Here is a 21,442-nt window from a genome sequence, read left to right on the forward strand (position 1 = left end):
CTGATTTGAATTGAATTAATATTTCTTCCTCCAAACTGTACTGACTGTAAATTGCAATGTGTGTTTATTTCCATCTCCTCAGTCACAGTCAAAATGACAAGTATGTAGACCTACGTCATGTGTGTTGCCATGCAGCGTGAATGAAGTCAGCAAACTAAATTGGGTTACAAATGAGTCATTTTAATTTTTTGGTGCAACATCACAACAAACAATTTCACATGAGGTAATCAAAGGGATTCTCTTTAGTTGTTACAAAATGTCCCACCATGATTGACATTTAAAGTGTTGTGTTTTAAGCCTTTGGTTGGTTAGCCACATTCATTAGTTAGTCTAACACATGGACGAGAATGGCACGATAAGTATGGTGGGTGAGTCCTAGTTCAGGAACCCAGACACAAACCCATGTCAAATACAATATTTCCCTCAATTTGGCCTCGTTAAAGCTTTTGTATGGAGTCATTTATTCCTGCTTCCAACAGTGGGATCAAACAGTATTTCAAATACACTAACATATTGGAAAAGGAATAATGGTTTTACAAATGTGAAAAAATAGCTTTAGTCTCCTCTTGACTTTTTGTTTTTGGTTGAACTCTTGATTCTTGGGCTTTCATAACTGTTACAGTAAGTCACATGATTCTAGTTTGGTACAAGGAATAGGCAACGTTGATTACAGCAAGATCCTCCTTGCTTGGATTGTCACCTACTTTTTTGGTCTTGAAAATGATTATATACAGATTATTGGTAAATATGACTTCTGTAGTGCACTGGACTACGCCTTGGCTGGATGGGGCTTGGTTGCTCCTGTAACAGATTGATTCCAGCACATTTGGTTTTCAAAAAGCATGAGAGACAGATGGACAGACAGATAGACAGAAAGGATGGAATCTTTGGTTAAGAAACTTATTTGCCACACAACATCTCACACAGTTGAGGTAGATGGGTAAGTATTCATGTACACGGGGACAAAGGGAACACTGGGGTTACGGAGTCAAAATACTTCCTCTACAGTCACAACTTCATGTCAATCTCTCAGTTCCAACTTCAAATGCTGAACCTAAAAATACTGTGCTACTTAACACATCTCACTGGACTTCACTATCTTTGGATTTCTGGTGTACTAATTAAGATGGAATGATAACCCCACTTATAGTACAAAAACAATATCAGAGGGTATCCATGCATATTCAGTTATACTTTGGTATATAATGTACCTTTGTTTTTAAGCCTCAGAAGAGCTTGAAAACATTGTCGACTAAGATGTCCTTTAATCTAGAGAGACATTTCTTTACGATCCACTAGGGGGTGCAACAGGCTAAATTGATGACAGACCATCTGCAATAGTCTTATCAACTCTCCATTCAAAGGAGAGTTCTCTCCTCAGTTAAGACAGAGCAGACGATGACTGAGAAGTCTCTCTCCCATTTGAAGGCAGACTCTATTCTAAAATATGGGCAGCGGGAAAAAAATAAAGGTGTCATGGGGATCTATCCTATTGTCTTTGATAGAACACCATATGACAAGCTAGAAAACAAGGAACATCAAAACTGGTAGGGGTTTTCATGTTCCCTGCACCAGACTGACCCCCTCCCTTGGTCCCAGCATGCTTACAATTGTTGCTCATTAAACTTTAATTCTACTCTATTGTGCCCTTCCACCCCCTCTCCCAAAACATTGCACCCTGTTCAGGGGTGATTCAGCCACTTCTCTGATCTCCCCGCCCCCTTTGAATACCCCTCAACCCACGGGTCTGGCCAGGAGCAGACCCTTAGACCAGAAACGCAGAGAGGAGACGGATGAAAAAGGCTCCCTTTGAAGTCTGCAAAAGTCGATGGCCTCTTTCATGACCGCCCATCTTTCAAGTGCACGCTGTGAAGGGGCCCCGACAACACGCCCCTCCCAAGGTTAAAGACAGGAGAGGCGCACGCTAGCTGGTGGACAAGCTATCCCTCCCCACTACCCGACAAAGCAAAACCGAGAACACGCTAGAGGAGCCTGTGGAACTGAGAAGACTGGCAGAAGGGATGAGTCTGGAGGATGGTGAAATCACATTGAGCAGGACATAGACAGGAGTGTGTGCACTGCAGCAAGGGGAGTCACTGCTATGCAAACCCCAGGAAGATGCACAGCATGCATGTTTCCATGGGGTCTCAAAGGATTCACACTTAAGAGCCTGAAATGCTCTGTAAGTGCATCCCTGGACTCTCCAGACACTCTGCTGAATGATGTTTGAACACAATTTTACAAGCAACCTGTGAACCTATGAGATGTCACATTACCACAACATTCAAACAAGCTTAGCCTTGGCATAAGACCTGACCACAGAGACATTTGCCAATAGTAAAGAAATACCCATTATTCTACAAAACAAAGGCCTTAAAGAGAGAGTTACGTAACATCACTGGGAGTCGGGGGAGAGGGAAGGGGTTTAGGCCATACATTCAGGGAGGACAATCTTAATCTTTGGTATTACGATGGGATTCTACAACTAAAAGTACCCATCAGAAAACAAAATCTGTTTCACACAGACATACAAAGCATTATTAAATAAATACTTACAGTATATAGATAGCATAAATAAACAACCAAATAAATAGAGAGAAAACAACAGAAAAACAATAAATACAGAAATGCAGTAATAAATACATTGATCAGTTCAGCGATGGCATTTTCAATTCTTGCTCCAATGAAACTGGTTAAAAGGAAGCATGTTAAAACCGTCCCTTGAGGAACTAAAATGACCTTGGTGTACGTAGCAGGACTGGAACAACAACTCATACTTCCATTGGATTTCTATAAATAGAGCAATGTGCTTGAAATCTGTACAAAAGGGCTGAAAGAATCACATTCCTCCATTTTCTAGGCGTCTGTAAAAAAAGATTTGCAATGGAGCCGAGGTTTGTTCAGTTAAGTGTTTCGAAACATGAGTGGAAAAAATACTACACCATTACTATACATTGTGTTACAAGTACTTCTTTCCTTTGCGTCCGTCGTGTTCAAAGTGTTTTGGTTGAGTCAAAATGGCTACAGAGCTTTTGTTTGGTAGGTCAGTCAATGTCTTAAAGCTGGAGGGTTGCATCAAAAAGTCTCTGACTTGGCATCCCTTGAAATTCTGCCCTTATTTACTGATTCTGTCCCGATTTAAAGTGAGACACACCAAGGTTGCTCCTTGAAAACTGTGATTCATTCAAGCTGGAACCGTTGTCAAGAAGTGTAAAATAAAAGTCAAGGTTCTCATGACAGGTAATGATTGAAAACGGAGAATCGTAGAGAGAGAAATAACCTCCTGATCATCCAGAGTTCTGCAGTCCTGCGAACCATGTTATATGGGAACACATGCCGCATTCTTTACAAAATGTGATGGAGCTATGATTTTGTCACAATCCCCGTGTTATTCTCTGTGACCTTCGTCTTGACTCCTCAGAGAAACAAAGGACATAAGATGGAGATCTGTCGATGTAATGGGTGGTGAAAATTTGAATTAGGGGTGTTATGCAATGCAGTGATGCCTCTTGATTTCTCTTTCTAGTAAGGGAGATGAAATTAGCCCTGAGGGCAAAGAAAAGTCCTGATTATTAATAGCCTCATAACCATATTATTCCTTGTGTCATAATTTAAATAAAAAAGTTTCATGTTTAACTCTGGATTGTTGGAAAAGGACCCGTAAGTAAGCATTTCCCTGTTAGTCTACACCTGTTCTTAACGAAGCATGTGGCAAATGAAATTTGATATGATTTCATAACCTACCATATTCAAATTGAATGTGATGAAATGATAGAAATCAAGGGTGCTCACTGTTACCCTCTTAAAATTTGAATAAAGTATTCACCCACGACCATTCAAATTATAGGAACTTGTCTCATACAAGTTCTCATATTATTCTGGGTATCACCCCTTCAATATCAAGGAGTGATCAACTTTGGTTTGAAATGCTGTGTGATAATTCTTCATAAAAACAAAACTACGCCAACTCCCTCTCTCCCTCTAATAACGAGGAGTACATTATTACGCCTGATCTCTACCTAGACCAGTCTATGTGCCCTCTGCTGCCACGACACCCACCCAGCCCACCTCTATCCCATCAGGCCGTGCTGCAGGACACGGCGGAGGAGGACACGCTGGAGCCTGAGGAGCCTGTGGAGGAGGGGCGGCCCTCTTCCGCCCACTTGTTGACGTTGCGGCGCCGGGCGTTCATGAAGAAGTTGCTCACGGTGGAGAGCTCCAGGCCCAGCTGCTGGGAGATGGTGACCTGGAGGTCCTTGGCTGGCCGGTGGTTCTCCCGGAAGATGGCCAATAGGGTACGCCTCTGGAGATCCGTGAACACCAGTCTGGTGCGCTTGGGGCCCTGGTTGCGCTCCAGTTTACTCTGCTCCTGCTCCTTCCGCTTGCAAGCTGTAGGCAGAAGAAGTAGAAAAATGGGTTAGCTAAAACAGACTGGCTAGCTAACTAGGACAAATGGATTAACTGAGAGAAAGTGGACTTCTTGAAGGAAAACAGATTAGCTAAGCAAGTTTGATTCGCTAAAAGAGATGAATCAGCAACTTGTTTCACTGCACAGTTGGTAAAGTAAACCTAATCCACCAGAAATGAAGACATTAGGCTGTCACACTATTACATGCAAGTAGGCCACTCAACTTGGATAAATGCTTACTAGACAACTAGACTAAGCCTAAAAAGAATTGTTGTCATGGACATTATCCCCCACCAGCAAAGAAAAAACATAAAGTAGGCTACAGATAAATAACAAATAAAGAAGTTATTTTAGGCAGACATTTCATTTTTTACTGAATAGGTCAACATTTACATTTTAGTCATTTAGCAGACACTCTTATCCAGATTAGTTAGTGCATTCGTATTAACATAGCTAGGTGGGACAACCACATATCTCAGTCATAGCAAGTACATTTTTCCTCAATAAAGTGGCTAACAGCAAAGTCAGTGCTAGTGGGGGGGAGTCAAGTGCGAGTGTTAGTTCACGAAAGGCAAATGCAGTGTTCACGTCACTGGGCTAGGCTGCTCTGTTTCCTGTTGGCATGTGCAGACCTGTGACAGGTCAGTGCGCCTGTGTGACACCTGACATGCGTGTGGTGGGAAAATGAGGTTAACACAGCTCATGTACATTAGCAAACGGGGAGTTTTCAGAATTAGCCTACGCTAGACTAGAGCATGAAATAAAATGTAAATGTTACCTCCTGCACAACAACACCGCCTTCTTCAATGGGCCGACCTGCAGTTCTGGCTTATGTTGTTGCTATTGTTGACTATCAAAGGTTTGTTTAATAATTACTGTTACAGTTTTACCTAAACATTTTCACACATTTACTGGTAAGACTCGGGCTACAATTTCGCTTCGCTTTCATTTAGAATTTCAGTTCGACTAAATTCCAAGTCGTTGTTTGCCATTTACACTTATCCAGGACAGAGGGCAAAGATGTAACAATGGGGGCAGAGGCTACCATTCTACAGGAATAACAGACATTTTCCAAGGCAAAAAAGAGAAGCCAACTTGAGGTAGGCAAAATTGGCCATGCCAACCTAATAGCATCCAAATGTAGACTATAACAAGCCATTTTTGCAGTAAAGTCCCTAATGTCTTTTGCATTAGGATGGTAACTGTCTGTCTATGTGCAAGTCTGTGCATCATTCGCAGGAGGGTGAAAAGTGTTTATGCTATTCACACACAATTGCAGTCTGGGATCATAGTATACAGCATCCAGCGCAGTCCTCGTAAGGAAAAAGAACATCATGTCTGAGAGAAAATGCAGTAATTGGTATATATATTGTTCAATGTTTACATGTAGCCTAATTAGAGTGTTGAGAGAAAACGGTATAGGCTATGGCCTGTGTCTGCAGTGCATCCATATGAGGATTAGACAATACAAAGTGTATGGGCTACTCTGCCCACAACTAAACATTTGACCACATATACAAGCAGACCTACAATAGATACTGTATGTACTGGAAACACTACACCAACCGTTGTCTTTGTAAATGAACACAGCCCCCCCCCCCCTCCTTCTTTTCCCTCCTCTTTCCCGCTGAATTGTCTTAGTGGACACTCCAACATCATTCGTTCCTCATAAAAGTAATTTACATGAGGCGGAGAGAGTGAGTGATAATCACTATAGGGAGAACTCATTTATTTTCTATTAAATAGGTTACGTCAGAGAGGATTGAAACAAGCAGAGTCTGCACTGCTCCGAGTGTTCAGAAGCCCTAAGTGGACTAAAACATATTTGGGTGACTCTTGTAATTACCTAAATGCACACTTTTAAGACGTCTCAATCAACAGTGTGTGGTTGTATTGCTTTTTTTGCTGGTGGTGAAGGGCTTTTTAAAGCGTAAGCTGTTACACACACACACACACACACACACACACACACAGCGTGGCTGCCCCCAGTCTAAAAAAAAAGGCGCTGAGATGTTCAATAGATAGATTGGCTTACTGTATATCTCCCCATTGAAAATCATCTCACACATTGAGGGTTGATAAGCCTAATATTTGCTGGTAACCCACAGTAGTGCAAATGATAAACGGCAATTCAAAGACAATTTATACATATTTTATCATTAGGACATTTATTAGCAGTGCCATAATAACGACAACATTTCAAATTCACTAGCCTATAGCTGAGGTCTAGTTTAGCAAATGTGAATGTTGTGCCTTAATACATTGTGCTGTAATTCCCACTGTATATGTACTCTGAATCATTATCTGAAGGAAATGTTAGACTCTGAGATGTCTAACCTCTTGACAACTTGAGATTACAGGGCCTGTTAGCTTTTAGGCATCTACAGCTCATTTACATTTCTGAGAGTTATCGAACCATGTCTCATTAAAATCTGAACGGCCTGAAATTTCAGAAACATGTCAATATTACCACAACTAAAATAATTAGGTTTTCCCAACTGCTACATGTTTTACTGGCATTATATATTCCTACCATGTCAATACGAAGACTGCAGCTATAGAACCCATACTGTCCTGTGCTCAGAAACACATTGTAATGAAAGCAATGACATGAAAGCAGTGGTTAGTTTGCTTGTACTGTGGAATTATGGGTTGTTGAAGGAGTCAGGGTGTCCTACACCTGCTTTTTTCCTCTGCCCCTCCATCCTATCCCTTTCTCCCTCACTCACTGGCGATCCTAACGCCGACCATTAAGTAAATGCTTCCTTATGCTGTAATCATGTGTAAAAGGCTTGCAATTACCATGCTATAAATCCCTGGCACTGGGGCTACTCCTGGAGACATAAATATTCCCCTATAGGCTTCTTATGATCGTGGGAACAGCCCCTGATCATGATGTATGCCCTTGTCTCGTGTTGCTGAAACGTGATCGAAAGCCCTTTCCCTACCCCCCGGCGTCTGAACCTCCACCCCCCTCCTAGCCGACCCCCTCCCTGTCTCCCCCCTCCAGCCCCAGCCCACCCCCTGCTGATTTCTTGGGCCAGGGGCTGATAGAAATTATTGATTAAATCTGTGCAGCTCAGACTCCTCGACCCATAGAGGCTGGTTAACCCCTTCCGCGCCAGAATGGGGAGCTGCAACAACCCGATAAAAACAACATTGTTTGTTTGGGAGACTGGGCAGTTAAAACCATACTGGAATGGTACAATTTTTTTTATATGCAAATGTTTCCCTTGTGACCTTTGAGCTAGGATAACTGAACTGAATATAGCAGCGTATATACAGTGGATTGGCTTCATGGCTTTCATTACTGGGGGATGGCGCAGCCACTGGACCTGAGACATAAACGGCATTGACCTTTCTTATTCATTTAGACCTTCAGTCAAGGGCTTCAGCCATCATCTTTAAAGTTAGGTTCCCTGATCCCTCGCGACTTAAAGTGTTCAAGCACCACTGTGTGGTCTTTAGCTGCACCCTGCCTTCTTCTCTGACTAAAGCCTGATTGCCTCCTCCACAGCCTGAGGTTGGCCTGAAGATCAGGGGCGGTTCTGGGGGGGGGGCGGCAGTGCCCCTGTGACAACAATTTTGGACCCCCTTGTGGCCACCCTAAATGTGGAGTATGAAATCATTTTTACATGACTAATTTTTGCTATCGTTCTTTTTTTACATCCGTTATTAGACAGTGGCAACGTGGAACACTAATGATTATGAACATGGTCTTTTGCCTGCTAATGCCTGCAATGCAGTGAAGAAAACGATATGACAACAATAACGTCTAATGTAACTGGCCCCTCTAACAGTACAACTGGCCCCAGCTTGGCCCCCCCAGTTGAAATGGTCTAGAACCGCCACTGCTGAAGATGCATCTAATATACAGTGCCAGAGAGCATAACCACTAAACAGGAGAAAGAAAAAATAACCTTCTCAGTGTAAGCGCTTCAGAATGTCTCCACATGAAGAGGAACATTAAAAGACGATGAAATTACATAATCAGGTCCACCATTTATCCTAAAGCTTTGCATAATAAAACATTTTCTCGAGGGAAGATAACTGGCATGATAAAAATAAACATGGAGAGCTGGCTGAGACACTGACATGCTGAAGGACCTGATGGGTATTTAAGGAAGTGCTGCATTAAGGTAGATCATCTTAAAACTTGAGGCGTGACGGAAAGAACACTTGAGCTATCTTCAGACTAGGGAGCACAGGGCACTGTGCATTCTAATTCCTGTCTCGATCTGCCGATGCGGTCGAGGTATGTGTGGGCATGGCGTGCTGCTCTTTCCCATGGAAATCAATAGAGGCTTGTAATTAAACAAAAGGGGGTTGGCTGGGAAGGGAAAAACAACCCCTTCAGAAAGTAGGTTATTTAGAAAAGTGCAGAGCTGTCCAAATTGTGCCTTTGCCAATAACTAAATATGCAAGTTTACATTGTCAAATGTTAGTACGCTTGCAATACATCCCCCATGTAAGCTCCTTAATTTTTTATGACTCGGATTGATCTGCTCCTTGAATTTTGAGCAGTGAGTCGTGAAAAAAAAAAATCTATGACCGTTGAGGTAAAATAACAAGAATACTGCAAGATAATCCAAATTGTTGGTTCATCTATCATAAAAAGGTGGTGTTTCCACAAAATGAAAAAAAAAATCATGTTTACAGATGGCACAACACCTCAGTGGCAGGGGGAAAACATTTCCTCCTTGCACAATAACACTGCTTCAAGTAAAGATTGGATGCATCGAAGATATACTGTAGACAGCAAAGCTGTCACATAACAGAAACTCTGCAAATCTAAACAAGATAATTCATCACTTGTAACTGGGTTGAGTGTGATCAGTGTAAAATGTTGTCAAACTGAGGATGTACACATGTGTTCAGAGAGCTAAACAATCAAAGATCAATAATTGTAAGAGGATTGCAAGAGTGCACAATCATTACTTATGAGCCCTATTGTGCTTTTGGGCTTAATCAGTTGGGCTGCTGACAGATAGTGAAAAGCTGTGATCAACTGTGCTTGCTTACACAGCTCACAGACCCCTGCCAACATATACACACTCCGCTCAGCCCATATCATATTACTGTGTTCACTTGGATCTCTTTCTGTGCTTCGTGTATCAGATGGGTTCTCAGTCTCTATGGAGTGACAACACTGTAACACAGCGCTGTACATTCTGCTATCTTCTTCAGTGCATATCCGCAAAGAATATCAAATGTCAACCAAATCATGTCCTGCCTTTTAAAAATACAGATTTTTTTTTTCATAATGTTGTTTTATCTTGTACTCCCATTTCACAAATATTCATTTTAATTTTCTAAGATATGGGGATTTCATATGAAGTGTGGGTGAAAGCACAGGTGTATATTTCCACAACAGAAACAACATTTCCTAACTATCTCCCCAACTCTTAACTTCAGCCATGCAGAAACAAATAGTATTTTATGGCGGATTTATGGCGGTTTCACCAACAATAATCCTTGTAATTATGATCGCCATGGTTCATTTAAGAAGGGAAAATGTCCATTCTAATGGTTAACTAGATCACAATACATTGTGTACCCTGCTCCTTGAATGCTTTGTAACATGTATTTTGTGAGAGGTCTAAATGTGAAAGGCATGACTGTACAAACTATGGACCTATCATTGAAATCTATCCTTTAGGAACATAGGAAAGACACAACTAGTTTTTCATTCCTCTGAGCAGCATACAGATCTTGTTGGATTTTTGGAGAAAAACATGGAGAGGTGGAGAGAAATGGAAAGAGATCTTACCCTCCAGCCGCAGTGAGGCCATCCTTTGAAACTCGGGTTCCTGCAGCCAGCGGGACATCCTCTTGAAGGTCTCGCGGCCAGACTTGAGCTTGCCCCAGGGCTTGGGGTTCCTTAGGAGGTCAGACAGAGTGCCCTGTGACCTACACAGCACCCTCTCTGCAAAGATGGCCTGGGGGATGCTGTACCTCTTCAGCTCAGTGATGATCCTCTGGGCCACGTCCCTGGTGTCGATCTCCTCTCCAGCCCCTCCACCTCCACCGCCCTGGGAGCTGGGCAGCATGCCCTCACTGCTGGGCGAAGAGGACGAGGAGTGGGGGAGCTCCCCGGCCTTTGAGGACTGTTGGCTGGGGTGATGGTGTTGGTAGTGCTGGCTGTAGATGTGAGGATGGTGGCTGGGCGCGTGTTGGTGAGCCTCCATCTTGTTCAGCTGATGGCTGACCGACGAGTCGCCGCCCAGCCCTGGAGGGGACATCTCCCTGCCGAAGTCCGCGGTCCTGCAGAAGATGTTGCCTCCATGGACCTCGTAACCACTTGGAAGCATCTGGCCACCATTGCCGTTGGGGCTGTTTCCCAGGCTCCCGTAACCGTGCATGGGTGTCCCCAAGCCAGAGCCTGTAGAAGGTGGCGAAAGGCTCTGTGTCATCCCCAGATCTTTGCCGTAAGGGTTGTAGAAGTTGCCACCCAAGCCTCTGTCCTCACGCATGAGAGTAAAGCTCCCGATGACATTGCTGACCGGCAGGCAGGGATGGTGGTGGTGATGGTGGTGGTGAAATTTGTCATCGAAGGGCTGCAGGGGGGTTAGTGTGGTGTACGTGCTACCACAGCTAGATGGAGCATCTCCTCCATAGCCCAGGGCTGACATGGAGTGGTCGAAACCTGGAGGTCGGTGCTCAGGCTCCAGGGACATGGAGTGCCCCCCAAGGGAGGGCCTGGGGAAAGCAGCTGAAAGGTCCCGTGAATGCAGCATCGCTCTGCCATCCTGACTGTGGAGCTCAGAGTGGATTTGGACAGACATCTCCCCTAGGCTTCCATCCATTTTGAATTCAGTGAATTTACCTTTTTTCTATCTTGATGGTGTTGTTTAACAGTAGCCTAACAGTCTGGACGGCCCTTCTCCTGTTGCACAATACTATGGATTTATTGATTTCTAAATGGATTGATTTATGAGCTTCTATACTGTCTAATTAATTATCTGATAACAACTTAAGTAGTCTCTTTAAAGTCCTTCAAACTCCAGGAAATCAAGTGTGAAGCAGCTTCAGTAAGATTAACTATCACATCATTTGGATTTGTGCTACAACACTCTTCTCATCCTTTCTTTGGGGCTCAACTGTGTTCCTCCGCAGAATCGTCGCTCTTTTGCCTGCGGGAGATCAAATGTTTACTCGTCTGTATTTTAGTTATAGCCTGCTCATGCAATAGTGACGTCTAAGCTATTGTAGACTATAACCACAGTCACAAGCATTTCAAACATTAAGAGTATTTTTTAATTCCTACGAGAGCCGATCAATGCATATGTAACACAAAAAAAAAAGACATCGAGATGTCTTCACAGGCAAATCCACTCTTACAAATCACATTACTGCCTCTCATGCAAAGTTCTGAATACTCAATGAGCGCGCACACGAATATTTGGACATTAACGTGCGTCATGCTTGCATATTTCTCAACACAACACGGACAACAAATGGTGGTATTATGTTCTATTTAGGAAATGTCTGAGACTTTAAGTTGTTTTGAGATATAACGACACCAAAAATAAACAGATATGTGGCCGCTTAATTGTATTATTCCTACCTTATTCTGTTATATGAGCGCATCTGCGTCTGTTGTCGGTCCTCTGCATCTCTCCGATTGTGTCGCTTGTCTCTTGTCTTCCTGCCTGTCGGCGCAGATTCACACAATTGGTCAGATGCACGGAGGGATGCTTCACACAATAAAACAAGAGGCCAAACAATTGGCGGTTAGGTATACGTCGTCTTTTCCCTGTCCTTTCGTATTTTTTTAAAGTCAAACGTCCAACTGTAGCCTCGCTCTTCTCTACCTAGCAGCTCTCCTCTTTTTCTTTCATTATCTCGTGAGATTTTCCTCCTCCTCTTCCCTCAGCCTGCTACTTCATCGATTTCAGCCCCACCAACTCTTTCGCTTCTCTTCCTCCCCCCGCTCACACTCGCATCTTTCAGTAGGCTACGTCACAGTCTTAAAAATCTGACAGATGTGCAATGAAATTCCAACTCCAATTAACCCTTTCGCTTCGGCCAACGTCTCCAGGGAGGGGGCAGGGTTTGACCAACTAGGTGAAGACGAACCCTTTCTCACAACCCCCAAGTTAAGCCTTTTGTATCTAATAGCATGCAGAGCTTATGAATTTTGCGAACATCCTGACCATGGCTCAGCTATTTAATTCACCTGATCCTGGACTGCAACGGTTAGGCTACTGTAGCTCACTGAGATAGCTTATTGTGTTGTGCTTTTGTGTCCCTCCATGCTACACAAACCTATTATTATCTTTAGCCTGATGCCGGACTGCAGATTTAACTGTAAACAATTGTTTGTGTCCATATTTTCCTTTATTATTATTATTATTATTATTATTATTATTATTATTATTACTAGTAGTGGTAGTAGTAGTAGTAGTAGTAGTAGTAGTAGTAGTGGTTGAATTCTTATTATTATTTTGTGATTATTATAATAGTACCCTGTTACTATTATTATTAGGCATAGTGGCCTATTCATAATAACACAAGTTATTAGTCATGAATATGCAATTATAAGAATCGCATTACAGTCTTATTAACTATTGAAAATATATTTATATTGACTACATGGTGTAGACTCTCACCACCCATTTTGGGAAACCTAAATCTGCATCTCTCCATAGGGCTCATCTGAATTATATTATAATGTCCTCCTGCTTTAAAGCTTCTTTTTTTAATCTTATTTTGGAGATTTGAGGAAAATGTGAATTCAACCACTTACAAATAAACGTTGTCAAGTGACACGCTTGTAGCTGATTCATTTAGGGAACCTCTTAATCAGCACTCAAACCACGGTTGAGCTGGCCCATTGACACCAGATTGCGTACTTCAATCTGTAGTTCTAAACAAGATCAATGAGGCCATTCGTTTAAATGCGACCTTTTTACATAAGATACTCGACCTATAGCAGATATTGCTCTGGCTTTTCATTTAACACAGCACATATTTGGTGAGGCCACTGTGTGTGTGTGTATGTGTCTGTCTGTATTGTGTGTGTGTGTGTGTGTGTGTGTGTGTGTGTGTGTGTGTGTGTGTGTGTGTGTGTGTGTGTGTGTGTGTGTGTGTGTGTGTGTGTGTGTGTGTGTGTGTGTGTGTGTGTGTGTGTGTGTGTGTGTCAGATAGAGAGATTTGGGAGTTGAGAGAAGGAGATGTGGTTGATACTAGGCATACTAATCATATCTAACTGTCAGTTTAATTTTCAGAGATGAGCAATTCTGGCGTTTGAAAAAATTCCGTGTGCGGTGGGACCGATGCCTTCCCGGAGCAGATGCTGCCCTATCGATCCGCGCCGAGAAAGCCTGGATGGTGAGATACATGTATGGATAGCAAGTAGCTGGAGGTAAAACGGTCATCAGCTACAGAGCGAAAATAAAAAGGTATTTTAGGAGGTCGGGGTGAAAGTTCACCTTCTGTGGCTGGAAAACTCGAGTAGGCATGCTGACACCCGAGCTTCAGCACTCAGACGCTGGCCTGGAGTATGTGGCCCTCAACTCCGCGTCTTATCAGTATTAACAATATATGTCATTGACAGAAAGACAAACAGTAGGCTACTGTTTTTATTTTTGTCAAATCCGCACATTGATTAAGATTATACAAAAACAACACCAGGCTATTCTCGACGAAATCAAAAAGAGACTGTCCGGTTATTTCTCTCTTTGCCAAAAAGCAAATCAATAGACTATATATCGTCATATGGACATTGTTTTGTTTTTGACCTATGCTGCTATCGGACTAAAACGCAAGTCTACTGTCATTTTCTTTAATGATTTTGTCAAGGCTACTGCTCACATAAAATGCTTAACTCATAGATTTTTCTCAAAATCTATCCACTTCCCTTACCTAAATTGTATTAGCATAATAATCACATAGCCTATAGGTTTCACAGACGGAGCTCTTGCTTTGAAGGCCTACCAAACTGGATGCTACTTTCACCTCAAATAGCACACAATCATACAACATTTCGCCAGTTGTCTAAGACAATATATTATGTTATAGGCCTATTGTAGGATACACAGGCCTATTGCCGGCTACATATGGCTATTTCCATTATAATACCAACAATGACAAGCATCATGATGACAAGAATAAACGTGCGGATTAAAAAGATGTTACTGTATTATATTTGTTGCACATTAAAATCTCAAATATCGTACCTGACGCAAAGATCTAATGAGTTTAATCAGGATATGTTGAGGCACAGATACATATAAAAAAAACAAATGTTTACTCTTATCATACATTGTCATTGTATCACAGATTTCAAGTTGACCTTTTTCAGCACCACTAAAGGAGAACAGTTCCTCAATGGATGCATGAAATCTGCGAGGAAGGAAAACTAGGCCACAACTCCCTTGCTGATCTATATCTGTAAGATTTTCAATCTTAGAACTAGCTTCAAATCGCTCTAGACCTTCATACAAATCAGTTTTTGCTTTGCATTTTTTAATTTTTTTTTAGAAAGGACTATGTGATGCATAGCCTACAGGAAAAGACATAGGCTTTTCCTACCCATGAAGAGTTTCAGTTATCTTTAGGATTTATTTCTATTTCCTAATGTAGGCTAGTCAACATATCTGGCAAATGTTTTCAAATAATTGTTTGAAGCATAGGCCTATATGCTTCTACATTACACAATAGCCTACTGAGTTTGATATGAGTCTTGGGGATTGTAGCATTATGATCTTATTTGATGGTGCTTTCATCTTGAGATGATGCATTATTAAATCCGGCATGATTTCACTTGAAAACAGAGGCATTTTTCTGCGCGAATGATGGAACACATGAAACCTGAAAGCGAAACCGTGTCCAGTGCCTTGGTTGTTTGCCTTCTAGCCCATAAGGGACAGGGCTTTGAGACCATGTCTGTTTCCTCTGCTTTAACCATTAAGCAAAGACTCCTTACCAGACTAACTTTTCCTCGAATCCATTAAAGATAAGGATAAAAAAGTAAGCTACAGGCCAAGTGCATCAAGATGAAATATCACACACACAAACATGTACACACACGCGCACGGCTTACACTTACATATTAACTTTTAAGCTAACCTCAAGTTTCGTACACGCACAGTGAAGATGTTATGTGTGGAAATATTAAGGCTGAACATGTGATCTGTAGGCATATTGTCTCAGAGTTATCAGATTCCCTTTTTTTTTAATTGAGAAAACATCATTTACAATATGTATGTACTGAATAGACTAGTTGAGTCGAATACCTAATAGGCAAACCATAAAACAAAAATTAAACACAAGGCCTTGCACTATACTTCTGCCGATCCCTGAACACTCAGTTAGGCCTATTCTGCAAGAGAAACACAGAGGAACACATTCGAGGTTATTACATTTATTAACGTTTTACTCTGTATTATGAACTTTATTTATTTCATCATTATTTATGCATACACTACTTCTCGTTTATTCGTAAATGCAGCCAAACCATACAAACGTTACATGCTCTCCTGTAACAGCTTGTGATTGTTCAACAAAACCTTGCATCCAAAAGTTACTTTCCATTTTCGTTGTGTCAGTATAGGCTTATGTAGGCCTATCTCACCATGTGCATGGGACAGACTAACTTTTATTTTAACGAGTTAACAAACCATACGCTCATAAACTGAAAGATCTTGACATTTTTACATTGTAAAAACTATTCCAAACGTTCATTGTGCAGTCCATTGGATATATATTTTGATAGGCACAAAAAATATATTTTTTTCTGTTGTCTATTCTCTTACTAAATTATCACTTTCATTACACCAATCCCAGTTACACGAACTTCAGCATTTTCACTTTATATAAGGTCATTAACATGTCTGCTACTTGAAATAGGCCAGAGCATGTCAAAAGTTGAAATAGTTTCAATAGTTTAAATCAAGAAAATGTCGCCAGTTTGTTGGTCTGGTTAGGCATTATGCGGTGACGTAGAGGTGTATGGATGGCATTTGGAGTTGAGTTTGGGATTTGCATAACAAACTGTAGGCTTCCTTTTACATTATGTTTATTCCAAGTATATCATAAATGTTCGTATATTTGGTCACATATGGGAGTGCATTTGGCCTATAAATGGTAGACTATAGGTCTATTGGAAAAGTATAAACTGCTAATGCCATAAATAGACAAAAGTTAGGCTATAAAGGTGATATGCCAACTTGTAAATTGTAAATATCTATTTATTTGTATTGTTGTGCAATTTGTTTGTCAGTTTCAAGATAAAATCTAAATAAAGATAGCTGAATAAAAAGGTATTACGAAGTAGCCTTCATTGTAACCACATTGCTGAGTGTTTTTTAAACCGCAGAATCATTTTAAAGCAATTATCTAATCTAATTATTTCTCAAATGATTAGGACTACCTCATGCAACATTTTTTAAAGTAAGAATATACTCATTTGTCTCTAAAATATATATATTTTTTCGTGGTCTTTTTCTCCCCCCTGAAACTGTAGGACTTCATTTTATTGTGTTTATTTCATTAGGCCTACATATTAATTCCTTAAAGGAAAACACACCCATCAACCAATCAATAAATAAATTACTACCATGATGCTTGATGCAAGAGAATAATCAATAATTGAATTAATTTGACTTGATTAGATTTTTAACATCAGAAAATAAAATTCTAGGCTATTGATCTATTCATCAATGAAAAGTCTGCATCATATTCGTTTAACTTACAACTTAAGACAAAACAGGTGTTTTTAGTGAGTCAATACATGAGTGAGTCAATAAATCCGATAGACATATAACTTGATAATCAATTGTGGATGTACTTTTAGTTGTGGATAACGCATCCATACTTCCCTTAAAAATGTGTCATCTTGGAAAGCAAACTCATATTTGCTATCCAATTATGATCCAATATTTTGATGAGATCCAAAAGACATATCAACTGCGTTGAATGACAGGTTGACGTCAACATAGGCTCAACATGTAGCCCAGGGGTTCACTTAGGTGCCAAAAGAGCGCGAATATAGGATACTTACCCATTTAGAAATGAATATTTTTGTGTTCTAAGAATTTTGATTTTATTCTAAAAGTATAGCAGCATATCTTACGTTCACTGTATTCAGTCAGTCGCCTACCAATGCCAGTAATGATATCCTAAATGTCAGGGTCAGAACAACTTTGTGCACTTCTGATTTTTATGCCTTACACTATTTTCTCTATGAACAGATCTAGTCATTTGACTTTAGCTTTGACTTTTTTTTACAGTTTAATATTCAACTTAGACGTCCTATAGGCAATATAATATGTTACACGTAGGCTATTTGTAACCTGTCAAACAATTTAAAAAACATTTTGATTCAAACGCCCAATAAGATAAACAATTAGCCTAATTACTGTACTTTTGTTTACAGTGGTCTCAATTAAATTAAAATAGTAGATTATAATACATCGCAGATAGTTTTTGTCCTAGCCTAGGCTAATAATTGAGGAGTATCGACTATTCGATGCATCGAGTTTTCATATTAAGACACGTGTGTGCAGCCAGGTGCAGCTGTTGGCTAAAATTATGGCATAAATGTTATCAACATGAGGGTCTTCGATAAAACCACATTCTGAGTTGTTTTAGCTTAGTTCAGTTAACTTAGTTCAGCGTTGGCTAAGTGTTCAGTGTGTGCATATTGTTGATGTTTAGCCTAATCAATATAAGCATCTTGCATATTTACAAATGTAGACCTAAAAATCACATCGCTGTTATAATTAGAATAATTACAGGAATCCATTGTTTATGTTAATGACATTATCTTATTGCTAATGTTTGCTTCCCGAAAGAGGGAAAAACGATTTTATACGCAACCTTCTGCTCGACGGGTTAGAAGGGTCGATATAGTTGCGCTTTGTTTTACTCCCTGGATCTGGTACACATCTTACCTTAACTTTGCAGGAGTTCTGTAAAGTTTGAACATTAGCATTAGGCTACTCAACAACTGACTTTCCTTGTGCAGTTTCTGCAGGTGGCAACATAGGCCTACAGGAACGTATGAGTGCAGTATCATTAAACACAGTCAAATTGATCTTGTGTAACTAAAACCCCAAAGTTGTATGAAGAAAATTGTCAAAGATAATGTGATATAAATATTGCCTTTAGGTCATGGTTACAATCTCACCTTATTCCTCCTGGTCAATAAAACATTTAGAGCCATCTTTAAAGCCACAGTCTGGGATTTGGGAAGCTGTTCACCAGTCATTTAATGAGCTTAAAGGCCCAATGCAGCCGTTTTTGTATCAATCTCAAATCATTTCTGAGTAATAATATTAGTGCCTTACTCTAATATATTACAATGGGCAAAGATTTTTAGCAAAAAACTCTTTCACAAGCAAGAATTTAGCTAGAACTGTCTGGGAGTGGTCTGAGTGGGGAGGGGGAAACTGAAAACTAGCTGTTATTGGCAGAGAGGTTTGGAACTCTCTTTCTTATTTGTCTACTATCTATTATTATTTGTCTGTAAACCAATTTATGATGTCACCATGGAAAGCCCATACTCCCAGCCTGTCACAGTTCTTGCTTCTCGAGCGCTGTGTGAATTTGAGAGGGGTTACATTTCCCTAGTCCCATCCCTCACCTGTATACCAAAACAACTGTCAGAGACCCCATTTTCTTGTTTTTCAAATCCCAGAATATAGTTTTATAGAATCTATGCATAGTACCTACTGAAATTATTCCAAAAATACCTATTTAGGATTCTTCTACAATAAATCTAATAGAATATCAGAAAAGATTCTGATTGCGCAACACCACATGTTTCACTGCAACCTATTGCGGCTAATGCCTTTTGATTGTCTTGTGATACCGATGACTATGTTGATGCAATATGTTTTGGTTCTTGCATATTGTATTTTATTTTCTGTTCTACCTATAGTTCAACAGATTTGATTCCAAAGCAAACTAACACGAACACCCCCTCTCCCCCTCTTTCTTCCCGACCCCCCTCCTTCTCTCGCTTCTCTTCTCTCTCTATCCCTCTCTCTTCTCTCTCTGTCCCTCTCTCGCTCTCTCTCTCTCTCTCTCTCTCTCTCTGACTAGCTCTCTCTCTCTCAATTCAATTCTCTCTCTGTCTCTCATGCTCTCTCTCTCCCCCCCACACACACACACACTCACACAAACAAACCCTGCCGTTCTATCATCTCCCTTCTTGCATGCCCTCCACACCTTTCAGTCCCGCTTGGAATAAAAAACAATTTCTCAGAAATATCCATAACCATCTTATGAATTCCCTAATCATAACTGCTTAACGATGTATGACCATTTGCCACTGTGCATTAGAGATACCACTTATGAAACATTTACAAATAGATTAACATCATACATACTGTTCTATTTTCTATCATGATAATGCTTGCCTTGGCCTGTCAGCATGAGAGTGTGTGTCTCTTACAGCCAAGAGTGTATGAGTCTTTGCGGGTTAGCTCAGTGTTGTCCAGTCGGGGCTGTTTAGGGTTTGAAGCCGGCAGCGTCGCTCTGTCAGGTCAGCACCTGCATCCATTTTCCTCTCCTCTCCCATCCTCCGTTCCGCAGCCGCAGCCTGCTCCGGAGCTCTCCTCTCCTCAAATTATCCCCTGCTTTCCGTTCCTTGTCCTGTTTTTTAATCCGTTCTGCATCCTCTGCCTGAGCTCTGTCTCCCTGCTTGCGGCAGGGCTCTTCTGTGTCCCAGCTGCATATGTGCGTCTCTCTCCTGCCTACCGGTTCTCTCCCTTCTCTCTTTAATCAGCATGTTAATAAGAAAGGTAACTAATCAATACATTCAATGGCCTGGCCTGGCGATTGATACTATCTCAAACACCCCCCTCACTCTCCCCAGCCAAACACACACACACACACACACACACACACAAAACACACAGAGTTCAAGCACTCTTGCTACAGGGGATCTCTGTGGTAATTGTAATAAATTATAATTTTCCAAATGTTTGGGGCAAATTTGTCACATCAATCTAATTACACAGAGTGAAAGGCTGACTTTTCTTTCTCAGTCTTTCTTTTTTCTCTTCCCTATCAGTGAACTTCACATTTGGATGTTCATACTGTAGCTCTTAACCCATATTCTTCCTTTTTTGTAGGCTAGTACTGTAGTGTTGTTTCAGTTATTCGGGCTGGGAGGCCTACAGAATCCTCAGGGCAGAAAAAGGTTGGTCTCAGAAGGGATACAAATGTTTAAGAGAAAATATACTCATACAGCTCAGGGCTTTTAAAAAAGACTAAAGAACATCCTGCCTTGTACCAAAGCAAATGCATAACCACATTCCCACCCCCCAATATTATTAATAGAAAGAAAAACTTCCAAACCGTCCTCAGGATATGGACTCAAACACAGAAATAAAACATGTCTCTGCAACTACTGAGGCTCACATGAGAGACATGGCAGAAGATAAAGGGAAAGGATTCATGCAGGGAGGAGGCAATGCTACGTTGGCAACTCTACAATACAAGGTGGCCTTTTATGGCTGACAGTATGGGCTTATCCTCCTGACCTTAACCCAATGTGGTTTTGCCTTCTGGTAACTTCACTGCCGAGGCCAGAATGGTGTAGATCCATTTACATCTGTCTGTGAGTTGAAATGTTTCCTTTTTCCCCCTCCGTATCATTTTACCCTCTCACGATGTGCAATCAATAAGAAAAAGGCTGCAATGGCACCTATTGTATGAATTATTACTGACAATGTGTTCTGAATCTATTGCAAATATTTTATTATCATTGAGTCAAGATAATAACTATATTATTAGTTGGGGTAACATGTATTTATGCCGTACAATGTATTTTAGAGCTTAGAGTTTTTAATTATTAAATTACCTACCAATAGGGTCTCGTCTGATTTATTTATTTGACCGTTTTAGAACAGAATTTAGGTATTGTAAATTCCCACTTTAGACTGTTGTGTTATGTGGGTGGAGGGTGATTGTTATTACATTGGTTTAGAAACACCACAAAGGAAACGGAATCCTAATAATGTCCCCATAATGTTTATACATTTTGAGTGCATTTCTAACAAACAGTGGCCACTTTTTAGT

The 21,442-nt window shown here is 40.8% G+C and overlaps 1 protein-coding gene across 1 annotated transcript; it reads right to left on the reverse strand.

Moving 5' to 3' along the window:
- Positions 1-159: 159 nt before the first annotated feature.
- Positions 160-20,120, reverse strand: onecutl (one cut domain, family member, like). Its single transcript, XM_014200823.2, has 4 exons — positions 19,812-20,120; positions 11,976-12,060; positions 10,179-11,541; positions 160-4,389 (listed from the first exon to the last, which is right to left on the reverse strand). Exons 3-4 carry the CDS (start codon positions 11,212-11,214, stop codon positions 4,079-4,081), a joined length of 1,347 nt encoding a protein of 448 aa, XP_014056298.1. The 5' UTR covers positions 11,215-11,541; positions 11,976-12,060; positions 19,812-20,120; the 3' UTR covers positions 160-4,078.
- Between the last annotated feature and the right edge of the window lie 1,322 nt (positions 20,121-21,442).

Source organism: Salmo salar, chromosome ssa05, assembly GCF_905237065.1.
Source record: "Salmo salar chromosome ssa05, Ssal_v3.1, whole genome shotgun sequence".
Lineage (NCBI taxonomy): Eukaryota > Metazoa > Chordata > Actinopteri > Salmoniformes > Salmonidae > Salmo > Salmo salar.